Genomic DNA, 15,356 nt, shown 5'->3' on the forward strand with positions numbered 1-15,356 from the left:
ACCACCCCATCTCACCCATGTGTACGGTGGCAGGGAGCACAGAGGCAGTGTCAAGGGAGGGAAAGTCTCTGAAAAGCAGCAGATTTAGCAATGTCTTGCACACAAAGCAAGTCCTAAAGCAGCAGCCAGTGTGACCCAGCAGCCAGAAGTGACCCAGCCCCAACATCCCCCCTTGTCCGTCTGTCTGCCTTGGCACAAGGGAAGAGGCAGTGGGCAGCTCCAGCACCAGCACCCTCAGCCTGATTAATGGCTTATCCACTGGCAGCAATGAGGAAGAATAGTGCTTGGTTTCATCCCAGCATCTGCCTGCCAGGCTTGCTCTTTAAACAGGCTGTCAAGCACAGATAGCTGTTGAATCAATGTGAATTTTATGCTATAGCCTGTGCCTGGTAGCTGTCAATGACACCTCTGCTGGCATGGGGTGGGCTGTGCCACTGTACACCGGGATGGATCTGGGCTATGAGGGAGAGGATGGGTACCAGTGCTGACTCTTCAGTGCCCATCTTGGATGACTGTGAGAAAGCAGCCAAACAGGAAGACATAAAGAGATGGCATCTCCGTGTTGCCACTGCTTGCCTCCCCAGCCAGTGCCAAGCATGCATGTTGCCAAGCACAGAGGAGAGTTTGGGCATACTACGGTTCGTCAGTCTTTTGGATGAGATGTGAAAGCAGGGCCCTCCTCCACCAGCCTTGCCAAACCTGCTGCGTGTCCCAAACAGATTATGAAAATCAGCCACCATCCAGATCACTGTCTCCTCAGCTTCTCATGCGCACCCCAAGGCTGTAAATTGCTGTGGATAATAGCCATGATGTTTATCTGGACTGTGGCTGCCTGCCTGTGCTTGCGCGGAGGGTCCAGTGGTTGATGGTCCCATTGGAGAGGTGACATCTGGCTACTTGGAGCTTGTATACTTGGTGACAGCCTTGGTGCCCTCCGAGACAGCGTGCTTGGCCAGCTCTCCTGGGAGCAGCAGGCGCACTGCCGTCTGGATCTCCCGGGAGGTGATGGTGGAGCGCTTGTTGTAATGGGCCAGGCGGGACGCTTCTCCAGCGATGCGCTCAAAGATGTCATTAACGAAGGAGTTCATGATGCCCATCGCCTTGGAGGAGATGCCAGTGTCGGGGTGGACCTGCTTCAGCACCTTGTAGACATAGATGGAGTAGCTCTCTTTCCTGCTCTTGTGCCGCTTCTTATCACCCTTCTTCTGGGTCTTTGTCACGGCTTTCTTGGAGCCCTTTTTTGGGGCAGAGGTGGACTTTGCTGGCTCTGGCATCCTAACAGCTCTTTCTCTGGGTCTTGCAGCTGCTTGGAAAGAACACCAAGAAAATAAAATTGTTTTTTATTCTTCTACATTATAGCTTTACTGAGAGATGAGAGAGTCTGTGTCAGAGACAAGAGACGGCTCTGAATGGAGATAAGCACCCCATGACCCTCTGCAAGCATTTCTGAACTGCCAGTGAGAGCTGCTCTGGTTTGTGCTTGGCTTTCTGTTGTTTTCAGTTTAAATCCCCATAACACTGGCCTTGTAAGCACTGATGAACCCAGGCCTAGTTGGCATCTACTTAGTAAATATGGGCAGGAGGGTGAACGTATTTCTGAGAACATCACTGCAGTTCCAAACAAAACACTAACTGCAGCATGGATTAAACTAAGTCTTGCTGGAATGGGCTGGAGAATGTTGTAAGATATCACCTTTATATGAGACTGGTTGAAATTATTTTATATGTTATTACAATCTCCAATAGACCTTTTTTTTAATTTGCATGTAAGTAAAAGCTTATTTTGAGGGTGCTTGCATTTCTGTGGCTATTGTTTTATACCATGTATTCCAGTAGTATATAAAAATCATACAGTTTTAAGTTAGCTGAGCTCCAGGAATCTCTCTCAGTGTTCATGTTAGTTACCAAAAATACCAGAGAGAAGAAAAGCTCAGAGGAGATGGCAGGATTCACCTGGCAGAGGAACAGGAATGTGGATAGCAGTCAAAAATCAAAGCGCTTCTGGGCTATTTGTTGATGGAGAGGAGCTACACGGACTGGAATTGTGTCCTGCTCTTCGGTGTTTTCTGCTTTCGAGGGATCGGGCCTCTGCTGACCAGTTTACATCAGAGATGCTTCATCCTCTCGCTGAATTTTATTTCATTAGTCCACAACCTGCAGAGCCCTGACATGCAGCCGACTGCTGTAAACCAGAAGTGCAGTAACAAAAGGACAGTATGTAAACCTGTCACAAAGCTGGGTGCCCCTTTCCCACTCCCCAGATTTACATGTGCTTTACTATGTGGGTCAAAGGAATAACTGTGTCAGAACCTGGTAAGTGGTTCTGTGTTTCAGAGGACACCTTGAATGCTCCTTTGAAAGGCAAGGTTTCTCCAGGCTTTGCTGGAGGATCAGCTTCCAGCAGCACCTCAGGGCTTGGGGCTTTTACTGCTCTGCACCTCCTTTCAAGATGATCTAGGAATTAGTCTGCTGACCAAGACAGGCTAGAGGAGAAAAAACAGCTTCAGGGCTGATGGCACATGGGAAAATGGATAGAAGTAAACAGGAGAGAGAAAGCTGGGATGTAACATATGGTCTGTACACACAGAGCATCAGAGAGGGGCCTAAACAGTGCCGGTGCCAAAGCAATGGCTGCGTGCTCAGCCCTGCCTCTCCTCCTTGAGAAGGAATGAGATACTGGCTTCTGTCTTGGCCTGGTTTCTCCACTGTTGCCTGCATCTGCAATCAAAGTGTGACACAGCCACCTCATCCTGTCTTAATTTCCCCAGGAATTCTTCTCACTGGAGGCATTTGGAAAGGCAAGTGCTGGACTGCCCCAAAGTCCTGGACACCCTTCAAAAATCTGGCACCTGAAACACCACATTTTCTTTTTCTGGTGAAACCATGTTTTTTTTTCCCTCTCTTCTTCTACTTGGGAAGAAACACTGGGGAAAAAAACCCTCTATCCCTCTTGTCTGCAGACTCAAATCCAGATCTTTTCAATGGAAAGGCATTTTTCCAAGAGAAGAAGTAACTGAGCACTTGTTTCTTTTTCTCTTCAGTTAATTTCCTGACTGAAAAACACCAGAACTGAAAAATTTACTGTTTCTTCGGGTTTTTTAAAAGTGTGTCCTTCTAAAATATGTATTAAGTACATTTGTCCTGTAGCTTTTGAAGAATGAATATGGTGCCTAACAGGCCCCAGAGTGATTTCATACATCTCCAGAAAATGTCCCACTACAGGACACCTCCATCCATTTGACTGGCTAATGCCAGGCAGGGCAGCCAGGATCTCGCTCTTTTCCCATGTACAGTCAGGATGAGGGAAGCAACGATGCTGAAGTTCAGAGATTTGTACAAATGCTTCAGTGTCCTTGCTTCCCTCCACCCATTTCTTTGCAGCCTACTGTTTAACAGGTAAATAACACCTTCTTTGGCAACAGGCTACCTTCCTTCCAGGTTGTTTGGGCAGTGCCTAGCACAAAGAGCCTGACTGCATTTGCCAGGCGCTAAACAAATAATGTTAATAATGGTTGACAGTATCACCAACCCTTCTGGCAACAATCCATGGGCAGCTGCTGCTCCGGTGTGAAGATATGAAGAGGTTAGTAATTGTTAGGTTTGTGTTTGAAGTGTTGCCATCACTACTGACTTCTCTACAGTGAGGGTGACCCAGCAATGGCATAGAATGCTCAGAGAGGTTGCAGGGTCTCCATTCTTGGAGATACTCAAAATCCACCTTGATGTGGCGCTGAGCAACCCAACCCTGCTCTGAACATGGGCTGGACTAGATGCTGTCCAGAGGTACCTCCAGCCCCAGCCATTCAATGACCCTTGGAGACTGAAGCTGGGCACCTCTCACCTAAACACGCTTTATGAGTTGCATTCCTTTGACGGACATTTCCTACATGACACTGCAACCAGAGCCTCCCACAGGGACCCCTAAGGAGGGAAGATCATAGAATCATAGAATAGTTAGGGTTAGAAAGGACTTTAAGATCATCAAGTTCCAACCCCCCTGCCATGGGCAGGGTCACCTCACACTAAACCATATCACCCAAGGCCTCGTCCAACCTGGTCTTGAACACTGCCAGGGATCTCCTCCTTTTCAAGGCCAGGTTGGACAGGGCTTTGAGCAACCTGGTCTAGTGGAAGGTGTTCCTGCCTATGGCAGGAGGTTTGGAACTGGATGATCTTAAGGTCCTTTCCAACCCAAACCATTCTGTGATTCTATGATGCTATGATCTCCAGATGAAAACCACTGAGGTCCCTGGGACACAGGGTATGGCCATGCAAGAGGAGGCACTCGGACGCATCACAGTAATATTTGGAAGGTTTTGGGTTTTTTGAAGAAAATCTTTGAGCACATTTTTCCCTTTATGGTTTGTATGCTGTGAGTCAACCCATTATCATTGCTGGCACATTTTCCTTCCTCAGAAAACCAACAACAAAACAAACCACAGCGTTTTTTCTAGCCAGCTCCAAGCAGCAGCCTGCCTGCCACTAGAAACCAGAGCGGCACAGAGTGACAGATACATCTTATCTTCCTTTGTGTTGACACCCCTTGCTTCAGCATCATTAAAAGGAAAATGAACTGAAAACATATTCAAAGATACAAATCACCACAGTCTCTCAGATCTGAGCTGGGAGAGGAGCCCTGCTGAGAAATCCCATGAGCAGCCTGATGCTGTCTCTGTTTTCCCCAGGCCTGATATATTGATGGAGAGAGAGACAGGCCAGGAAGCTCCCACAGCATTTTTGTTCATTTTTAGCCTTGCTGATGAGTCTGTAGGATCAATGCCAAGCAGGTGCCAGCAGGGATGACCACAAGTGGACTATCCGTCAGCCTTTTGGATCTTCCCTTAATCGAGGGTAGAAATAGCACTTTGATTTTTTTCCTTCTTTTTCCCATTAAAAGCTGTCCTTGCTGTGATGTGCTCTGTGGCCCCCACTGTAAATCCCTATGTCCACTGGGCCCTCACTGTAAATCTCTACTCCCACTGGGTTGCCCCCATGCTGTAATTTCCTAATCAAATGTAAAAGTTGGTTTCTAGAATCAGCACTTTGTTCCTAAGAGGTTAATGTGAAAAATTAAACATTTGTAGGAAAACCTCAAGCTCTCATCTTCAGGCATCTGATAATCTGATATTTGCTAATCTTCAGATGATCTGTTTTAATCCTTGCTAGAGTAAATGAGAGCCAACAGGCACTTTGTGTTTATTCTGCTCCTTAAATAGCCATGTCCTGTTAGTTCTATCTAATTATTGTCCCTTTCCTTAGTTTCTCTTGCTGTATAAAATTAACTTGGTTTTAATTGTACACATAAAGAAATGTAAAGTGAAAATTTGCTGCTGCTTTTCAGTTCACTCTCTCTGAAACACAAAGAACGGCAACATATTAGGGAATGTTTCCACTGAAAGGAAAAGGCTTTTTAATGGCTTCATCTGCTCCGAAAAGCTTGTAAGAGCACAGACAGCAGATCTGGTAAATACAGTTACAAATTACCAGATGTCAGCAAATGACTCTTGTTGGAACAGCCTATTTCTGCAAGCTGCAAATCCCCTCCCTTTTATGGTGTACAGACATCAACCTGGAATTTCTTATACAAGAATAATACAAGCTCATCCAACAGGTGATATTAAATAGCAATAGGCGAGAAAACAAGCTGTAGGGTTTTTTATGGTTACTTGGTAGCAAGCTCTGCCTCAGGTAGTAAAGCAGATCAGAAGTGGGATGAGTCACTGTGAGACATCAGTGATGCTGCCTTGTGCAAAAAGTGACAGTCACATTTTGGACTGGAAAGAGTTCTTCTCTTGGCATGTTGTCTAGCATGTGATGATGAGGTAATATTTGCTTTGAAGTAACGAGGAGGAGAATTTCCTAGAATAAGGTAAACTAGTCTGAAATGCCTGATTTCTTCCAGTGGTGGAGGGACACAGAGATTAGTTTTGGGGTCTCTGGTCTCCTCCCAGGTAATCCAGTATCCATGTGGCCCCTTCCCAATCCCACACACTCTGCTGTATTTTATATGACTGCTCCTATAAAGTTATCATTTAAATGGCTGACTTTTAAACTTGGATACACACAATCCTTCTAGTGAAAAGATTAATGCTTGCATCTTGAACCATAAAAATGTGTTAGAACCGAAGATGCCCCCTCTTCCTTAACTTACAAACTCACTTCCTGATACAGATACACTGTGTTCAAAATGAAACAAGCAGAACAGAGCACTGAGATACACTGGTACATAGCTTTTTGACTGATCCTAATCACTGCTTGCAAACACATTGCCTGTGAGCTCAGTACAGGATACTCCCTGCAGTAATATTTTCTTTAACTTTACTTTCATTCCTAGCATTTCCATTTATGATTTTAGAAAACACATTTTTCATCACCAGCAGCAGCTATAATTGCTTGTACTACTGCCCAGTTTGCACGTACATCTCAGGGTTGTGGGGGTATCAATCAGAGATGTTTATGTACAAAGTATGGAGTAGGACCCTACATCAGAGCTCTCTGCAGAGAAGATAGATGGAATTTTTAAAGAAAAGAAAACCTAACCTGTGAGTCAAGCAGAGCACAGACAGTGCTGTAAGAAGAGTAACTACCAGGAGGCTAAATACTGCTGTCTTTATTCTGATGAAAGGAGTGCCTGAAGGCAGTGGGGATTTAGCCTGGGCCTGAAACCACAAATATGATGCTTAGAGATGGTTATCACCAACAGCCAACATTGATTTCCACTGGAATCCAGGAGGCTCAGTACTTTATAAAAATCAGGCTCCTCCACATTTTATCAAGGTTTTATTACTGTGAATAATGAGTACTTAAAAAATGCTTTAGTGTGACTTTTATCTGCTCTTTATGAGAGCACTCATTATCTACCTGCTTTGGAGTATCTGTGATCTACACGCTTGACCAGCAGGATCTAATAAATGCAACAAGGAGAAATGAAGTTTGCTATAGATCAATACCTGTTAAATGTTTACGAGAGTACACCCAGCACCAGCATCTGCTACAACTACACTCCAGTCAGCTTTCCCACAGACTACCAGGGTTTAAGAGAAACCTGTATTACTGCAGCCATCCTCGGAGAACCCCCAGTGCTAACACAGCCCAACAGAGAACACAGCCAGGCTCACTCCCTTCCTGCGGTTTTATCAATAGGTCAAACCCTCAACACAACCTCAGCACAAGCTTCCTCTCCGGGTTTCACAGTCATCAGGATTTGCTGCTTCTATCACGAATCCTTTCCTCAGGTAACAGGCTTTTTGTTCCCTCCATATCCCATTTCGCCTCAACTGGACCCACTGAGGTCACCCTGCCAGCAGCAACTGTGTCCTGGTGCAGGGTCTAGCTCCTGTCCTTAGACTAACTCAGCAATGTTGCTATGAAGGCAGGGAGAAGTCAGAGCCTGCTAACCACCCACAGGCAGATGATCTCCAACTGACCTGTTGGGCAGGAGAAGCAAGACATCAGCAAGCAGCTCAGCTACTCAGCAGCACAAGCTGTACTATCTGTGACCTGCAAAGTACAGACTATTGGAACTGGGAGCAATAACACAAGTCATAGGTGACTGGGGTCTGTAACACCTGCTATGCATCAGAAAGGCGCTTTACTTATTCCACGATGCCCTATGCTATTTAAAATAAAAAGTGCAGATTCAAAATAAATTGCTCTGTGCCATATAAAGATTGAACATCACTTGATATTTGACATCATCATTTCAATTCACCTGGAAAAGCAGAAGACCGTAAGATCACTGAGTCAGCTGTATCTAAATAACTCCTACAATGGAGCCATGGTTTCTAAACTAATGATTAACAAGCCTAAAGAACTGCTATAGCATTTAAGCAAAATATTTTTATGGACTTTATGGAGTAATGCAGAACTATCAGAACTCTATAGACTATTCTCATTTGTGCTGAAAAAGGCACCCATAAAAAACGTGCTAATTCAGCCATGGCCAAAAATATGAGAGAAGATACAGCTCAACACCTGTGGGCCATAAGGGGAAAGTGAGTGGGAGAGGGAGAAGCAGCAGTCTCAGGAGGTGAGAGCTGCTTCTGAGTTAAGGCAGGAATTATGTGGGAACCAATGCAGACACATGTGGCATCTCTTCCTCCCACATGCCCCATCCCCAGGTTTCAGTAGGTTTCTATGGCTTTTTCCAGTGCTACAGATAATTTGTGGAACATAAAGAATCAAAGCAGGAATTGTATCCCAAAATGTTAACTCTGTCCATACAACATTGCCTGGGAATAATGCACATGGATATAAAACCATGCAAGTGGAAAGCTATGTTTCCAAATTAGACTGAAGATTAGACCAAGGTCATTAAGACTTTTAATGAGTTGGGTATGTTACAACATAAGTAATACTACAATCCTCAATGTCATGGGTGAAATAAGCCCAGCAACATATTCTAACAACATTCATGAGATGTATATGGGTTTAACGCAAGTATGCTCAACAGACCTGGGCAGTGTCACTAACTCTTCCTCTATATGGGAGAAAGAGCCAGGCGAGGGTCTGATGTGTGCAGCTATCAATCATGACCAACCATTCCTTCTAAATGAGAGTCTCTAACTTCAATCATCACTTGCCATTTACATTACTCACATTTCAGCAAGCCCTGAAAAGGATTAAAAAATATTAGTGGAAAGCTTGCAACTAATGAAAAAGTCTGGAATATGTGAAGGCTACTCGATCATGGATGTAAAGCATGGCTGCCTGGGAACATGCAGCGTGAATGTTAGGAGCTGTGGGTACCACATGGGTACATCCAAAATGACTGCATGCCATGCAGCAAGCTAAGGGCAGCGAGTGGCACACAGTCAGATTTTATTGCTACAGGATACTGAAAATATTGTGATGTGTGTATTAATTATTAATTTGGCATTGTAATAGCAATTTTACTGTAAAATAGAGATGTGTGACTATTACTAGAGCCTGCAGGGAAATAAGGATAAATGTCCTTTCCCTGAGCTCATATCATCCAATAACCGGATCGGGAATACAATCCAGGACTGCTGACACCTTTCTCTGCTGCAGCCACTAGATCACATTACCACAGGAGGAGAGTCCTCTGAGAGTTAGAGGTCATCTGTGTGAAGCAGGGAAATGGAGAGCCTGCTAGATGGAAGGAGAGGAGAAAAACATGGCTGGGACAGCATGGCAAAGCTCCTCTGAAGAGGGGAGCTGGCTACTTTCTAGAATAGATAGGGGTGAGCACTAAGGACACAAGAGTTATTGAAAGTAAAAATAAACTCTGGCACAAGAACTGCTAATAAACCATTCTGAAATGTTCATAGATAAATAGCTCTACATTACCAGATAATGTCTTTCTCTTCTATGTTGTTGTGATACTGAAGATCTCTTATCAAAATGCAGAGGTCCTTCACTTTGCACTTCTCTTTCCTTTATTATTTTCTTTATTGTTCCTTCCTTCTCTCTCTCATACCCATTACAAGCGCCAGGAGGTTCAAAGCCCCAGCAGGTTTGCTGCCACTTGGTCTTGCCCAACATATGGTATTTGTACAGAGACTAACACATTACTTTGAACAACCATGGGGTTGAAAAGCTTGCAGTTCTCCAGAAACACTGAAAAAATGGCTTTCAGGCCAAGTGAAACCATGTCCAAATTCCACATTGTACAAATTGCCTGTGAATGCTGTTTTAATTTATCTCTAATTTGCAATAACATCATCATCACACAGACATAGTGTGCTAGTCACTACACTTTCAGAAGCCAAGAAAGGCCATCTCTCTTCCAGAGAAATCAAAGCATAATTAGGGCTACGTCAAACGTCAATATTTGTCAGGCAGGGGTGCAAAGAACTCTCTGCTGAAGTCTCAGTTGCAGCCACTAGACCAGCAGTGAAGAAAATGGGGGCTGCTGGACAAAGTGACAGCCCCAAAATGCCAGCAGCCCTGGCTGGTCAGTAGCAATTAGAACACCTGTAAATGTAAGGCTCACATTTCAAAACACAGAGAGGTCTTCAAAGGCAGCAGAGTGCCACATTATCTGTACCACACTGTTATTTTTAACCATCCATAGCTCCATCCTCCTACACTCACTTTCCTCCTGAGGCTTCTTTCCACACCTTTGTTTTTCCCACTGCTGCAGTCTCCTGACCTGCTTCTTTCTCAGATGCAGTGCTCACCCTTTGCTCTTTTCCCTGCTGGTGCCTTTCACAGCATGCACCCTCCACAGAGCTCATTAGTGCCTCTGCTTGAAGAGGCACATCTTTCTTTGCAAGTGACTCCCAAGTCCTTATCTCTAGTCGTGCCCCAGTTATCAGGCAGGTGCATCAATAAGAAGGATGATCAGTGCTGGGCTGAGGACCCACAGTGCAGGAGAGGAGAGAGTATGGATTAATTCTGGTGTGGGAGAAAGAGGAAGGTGTGACAGGAAGAGCAAGACAGCTGCAGCATCCATATCTTCAGGGCAGAGCTACTGAATCTGCAATGCATTTTAAGGCTTATACACATCTAGAATAGAAATAACCTATATCTATATTGGGTACAGTCAGCAGCTCATTCCTGATGGGATGCTCCCTAACTCCTGTCTTACAGCACTTCACTTCTTACTTGGTCATCTTCTACATCCCAAAGAGGATCCAAAGAGGATTTCTCCCTTTCCACCAACATGGCAGCAGCTTCCCTACCCCTTCCTTCATCCGCATTTGCCAGCAGTTCACTTCAGGTTTTGGTTTTTCCCTTTCCTTCCCATTCCTCGACTCTGCCTGCCCTTGTGACAGAGAAACGAAGAGACTCTTGAATCAAATGCTTTCCCTGGCCCTTCCTCACGCTACCATTTCTATTTAAGTGCGAAGCTCCAGAGTGGTCTCAGATGCTCCTTCCTCTCTGTGCTCCCTGCACCTCATGTCAATAATTTCTTCTGCAAAAATGTCACATGCTTTTCTGCTCAAGCTCCCTCTCACTTTTCAGGGTAACTCATGTCCTCTTTGTAACGCCTAATAACCTTCCTGGAGGTGCACTTTCAGGTCCTCCTACCCTTTCTTTCATCGCTTCCTGTACACACTGTATACTGTATTGCCACTTTCGTTATTTTATTCTCATTCCCATCTTCCTCTCTTCTTTCATGCAGTATTTTATGTTTGACAAGTATCAGTCTACTATGTACAGTCTCTCTCCTCACAAGAGACAGGATCACACAGCTTATATGAACAGGTTATAAGGAGAGATTTTATGTGCCCCAAAGCATGTCCATTTTCCTCTGTTGCTCCAATACAAACATTTCTTCTGCCACCAATACTTTGCCCTCTAAATCCTTGATCACTGTGGCTACAACCACCCAGTTTCTTCCTCAGTGCACACCACCTGCAATGATTATCTAGGGGATGGTCCTTTACCTTCAGCTAATGCACCTCAACTCTCCAGTTGTGGCACATCCAGATGTGGCCAGAGTGGCACATCATGTCAGACATGAGGCTTCTGCAAACAGAAACTCTTTTCCCTAATCCTGGGGTAAATAACACAGAAAACCTTATAGTAGTGGACTGCCTGTGCATTTTCACCTAATTCAGAAAAAAACCCAGAACATCATTCCTTTTCTGTAAGAAGCTTTAAGGCTGATTTGAAAGACAAACAGCCCCCCCTGACAGACCACATCTTCAACAGGGCCAGTGAAATAGTATGACAAGGGTGGTGATTAACTCTCCCCACAAAGGAAAATGTTGAGTCTATGTAGGTGGCATATAAAATCCCCCACTCTCTTTATGAGTCAGGTAAGCTGCCAGAAAGCAGAGGTGGAATCCGTGGGATGAAGCTGTTTTCATTCCTGCCAGTTAGTAGTACACTTTTTGAAAGACAAGAGGAAAGTTTAATTATTAAATCAGATTTTTTTAAAAAAGATTCTTATTTAAATAACAAGATCTTTGCCCTTGATCCCCAGTGATGCTGTTTGCAGTCAGTTACTGTCAAGGGGAAATACTATTAAACAACTCCACCTCTTACACCCTGAGGTTAATGTAGCATTTTTGGGTTATGCACCTATTCTTCCATCTCCCACTCAGTACACATGATCCTACAGTCACAGCATTCTCCTCTCCCTCTGGCTCTAGAAAAAAGGGAAGCTGATGAGCCAAGGTCCCAGTCTTACCCCACACAGAGCCCTTTTCAGAGGCAGAGCTTAGCTCTGATGAGAAAACTATCTCTCCCAATAGCTGCACAAAAATGGCTTAACAAACATACAAAACAAAGTAATTGGAAACAAAGCATTTTGTAGGGTCTTACTTTGGATCAGCCCAGGATTCAATGGGTAATTCAAATAGATGGCAGTGTCCCTTACCTAAAGTTACAGACTTTTCAAAACCAAACCTCAGAAATTTAGGAATGTGAAAAAAATGCCCTTGGGTCCTGGAGTCCAGGGGTTACAGCCCTCCTCTGGCATCGTCAGTGGGAGCACAGTAACTGCTCTGATCACAGTGCAGCCTGACTGAGCTGCTCTCACAAGTCCAGTTCTGAATTCAGGAACATTTCCCACATAGCTAATTCTTTAGTCTACACAATACATGTGCTTGATGATGGGCAGGAGCAGCGTATTTCAGGTGCTGAGAAAGGGACGCAATAGGATGATACTACCAGCATGTGTAATTTCTTTGCTTCAGATGGAAAATGGAAGATCTGGAGTAGATACAAATGTATACATACATGTATATGTACAGGTAAGGATGGAGGACAACAGTGACCAAAGGAACGGTGTGGAGAAAAAATGTGAAGAGGAAGGCAGAGTAAGGCAGGGGACTGAACTGAGATGTCGGAGAACAGGCAGCAAGACAGGGTATCAGAACAGAAAAAGAAAGGGGTAGGGGAAGACAGGAGAAGACACATGAAAAGGGACAAAAATGAGAGAAAAGGCATGAGCAGAGAAAAAGCAGGGAGAAGAGGAAAGGTAAGCAGCACAATGCTTGGCAAGAAAGAAATACCAAAGCATAAATAAGACACAGACAAGAGACTCGCAGAGGGGTCATAAGAAGAAAGCCCTTGAACAGCAGAGAAGACGTGAAATAAGCAGTTGGAGGAAAAAAATCACCTGCCAGAACAGCACTTCTGAGAGTCACGGGTGAAAGGTGCTGCTGCCTCAACGAGGGACAGAGACAAGCTTTGGGAAGCAACAGGCTAAACCCAGGAGAAAAAAAGGATGACGCCAGGAGAAGACAAATGATACTCTGGTACTCTGTCTTCTGTCTAAAATAGAAACCATGAAGGTCATTGAAATTGCCACTTAGATATTGCATATGAAACTTAAGAAAAACCCCACTTATTTTTCTCAATACAGTAATTCTTCCTCCTTCTCTCCCAGTGTTGGATTAAACTAATTACTATACACTTTACAGTTCTACCTTCCTGCCAGGGAAGAAAACCCTATTATACCTGGAGCAGGCCTTGCTCTCTGGCTTCTTTTGCCTATAGAGGCTTCTGTAGGAAACTTTCAGTAGACAAAGCTGGATTTCCCGCACCTCCAAAATCACCATGGTGGAGCTGGGTATCAATAGCAGAAGGAGGAAAGCAAGGGGAAGCAAACAGGGGTGTGCACTCAAAGAAAAGCTTTTTTTTTCTGTTTTTATAATTAGGAAATCTTGCCAATATAAAGAAAAAATTGCTACTGGCAAGTAATCTGTCACTCCTTTGCATACTGAATAACAGGAATATGAGAAGAGGTGTGGGACATACATTCATAGGATCGAATTCTGTTGTTAACATGTGTTCAACATAATAAAAACATAACTGGGAAAATAACACACTATAACACAAACACTATGGAGGCTATAGAGTAAAAACCCCAGGAAGATCAAACCGTGCTCCTGGGGTAGCACCAATCTGAGAAACCACAGCTTTATTAGTAGTAACAGGAGCAACATATGGAGATGAATGAAACCGTGTTTGTAAATGTGATATGCAATTGCACACTCTTGCTTGGCTTTCCTTTTTCACAATCTGACTCAGCCTCCACATGGCTCCACTCCCCCATCTTTTGATTCATAAATTCTTGATCTCAAAAAACTGAAGCGTTACAACGCCAGCATGCAAAGGGCATGATATGATGGGACGTTGGTGAGTGCAAAACGTGTCACTGGTCATCACCCTGCAAATGGACAAGTCTGGCAGCAGAACCAGAGCCACTGTCCTGAGGGGTACTGGGGAACGCCATGCAGCACATCACGGCTCCCCTCCGCTGCGCTAGAGACAGGCGCTGAGGTAGACAAACCTATTACACAATTGTGTAACATTGCTTACGCTGCATGGCAGCCACTTCGTGGAGCAGTCCCTACATCACCAAACCCTGAGGATGGGACATGAGAGGAATGAGAAATAAAAGGATATCTCACAGCATACGCACTCTGTATGTCTTAACCTATGACAAAGAGATCCGGGTTAACAGCAAGAAGTGCAAAACACACCAAACAGTGCATGAGCGATGGTGTACAGCCCTGTATACTTAGTAAATGATTAACAATACACAGTGTTGACATAGAGGTGTCGGTACGCAGGAACAGCACCCTCCCATAGGGCCTGGGTTCCGCAGCGTGTGTGAGGCTGTAGACAGCCAGCCCAGCCCACCGGCACCACCGGCCGAGGCCAGCGGCGCTCCTGGCGGAACTGCAGCCCCCGGCCCCCGCCGCCTTGCCCAGGCCCGGGCATGTGTTTCTCCCTCAGCCCCCCGTTAACCGGGGTGCGGTTAGCTCCGGCGCTACGCTTGCCACAACGACAGCAAAGCACAGGCAAGGATGACGCGGTGTGTGTGTATCTGCCAAGCCCGAAGCACAACGAAGCCCTGACCCTGCTGAGCTCAGGCTCCGGCCACAATGCACGCCACCGCTACCCATGCGCAGCGTTACGGTACAAGCTGCATCGCAAAGAGCATACTTGGACAGCGCAAACCCCGCTGCAGCCCCTTCCGGCGCGCAGCGCACGGCGCAGCGGCACCACAGCCCGCACCACAGGCAGCCAGCGCACTACGGAGAATCTTGCCTGCTACGCGTCTGGGCTCCTCCGCAGGCGCCGAGCGCGGCGGCGGGACTGGGGGCTGCTCGCTGCCGCTCCGCGCAGAGCCTGCGGACGCCTCTCCCCGCCGGGCCGGGCGGACCGTGAGACCCGCCTCCGCCGCCCGCGGAGCAGGGGCCGGGCTGCGGCCGAAGAACGCCTCCCTCTGCGCCGCTGTGCTGCTGCGGGCCGCGCTGGGCCGGGCTTCGCCGCCCATGTGCCGCCCATGTGCCGCCCCGCCCGCTCCGCCTCTGCGGCCTCCCGCCGCGGGGCCGCCGCCGACCGGGGGTGGGGCGAGCGGCTCTGGCGCTGCGGCGGCGGCTGCGCAGGGCGCTCGGCACGGCTTCGGCGGCGGTGGACGGACACCT

At 46.1% G+C, this 15,356-nt stretch overlaps 1 protein-coding gene across 1 annotated transcript; it reads right to left on the bottom strand.

Moving 5' to 3' along the window:
* Positions 1-759: 759 nt before the first annotated feature.
* LOC130603796 (histone H2B 5-like) lies at positions 760-15,112 on the bottom strand. The gene is made up of 2 exons (XM_057417831.1): positions 14,977-15,112; positions 760-1,303 (listed from the first exon to the last, which is right to left on the bottom strand). The coding sequence occupies exon 2, from the start codon at positions 1,272-1,274 to the stop codon at positions 894-896; it is 381 nt and encodes a 126-aa protein (XP_057273814.1). The 5' UTR covers positions 1,275-1,303; positions 14,977-15,112; the 3' UTR covers positions 760-893.
* Between the last annotated feature and the right edge of the window lie 244 nt (positions 15,113-15,356).

Source organism: Pezoporus wallicus, unplaced genomic scaffold (assembly GCF_028554395.1).
Source record: "Pezoporus wallicus isolate ANWC-B61680 ecotype Strahan unplaced genomic scaffold, APGP_CSIRO_Pwel_v1 contig_5542, whole genome shotgun sequence".
NCBI lineage: Eukaryota > Metazoa > Chordata > Aves > Psittaciformes > Psittacidae > Pezoporus > Pezoporus wallicus.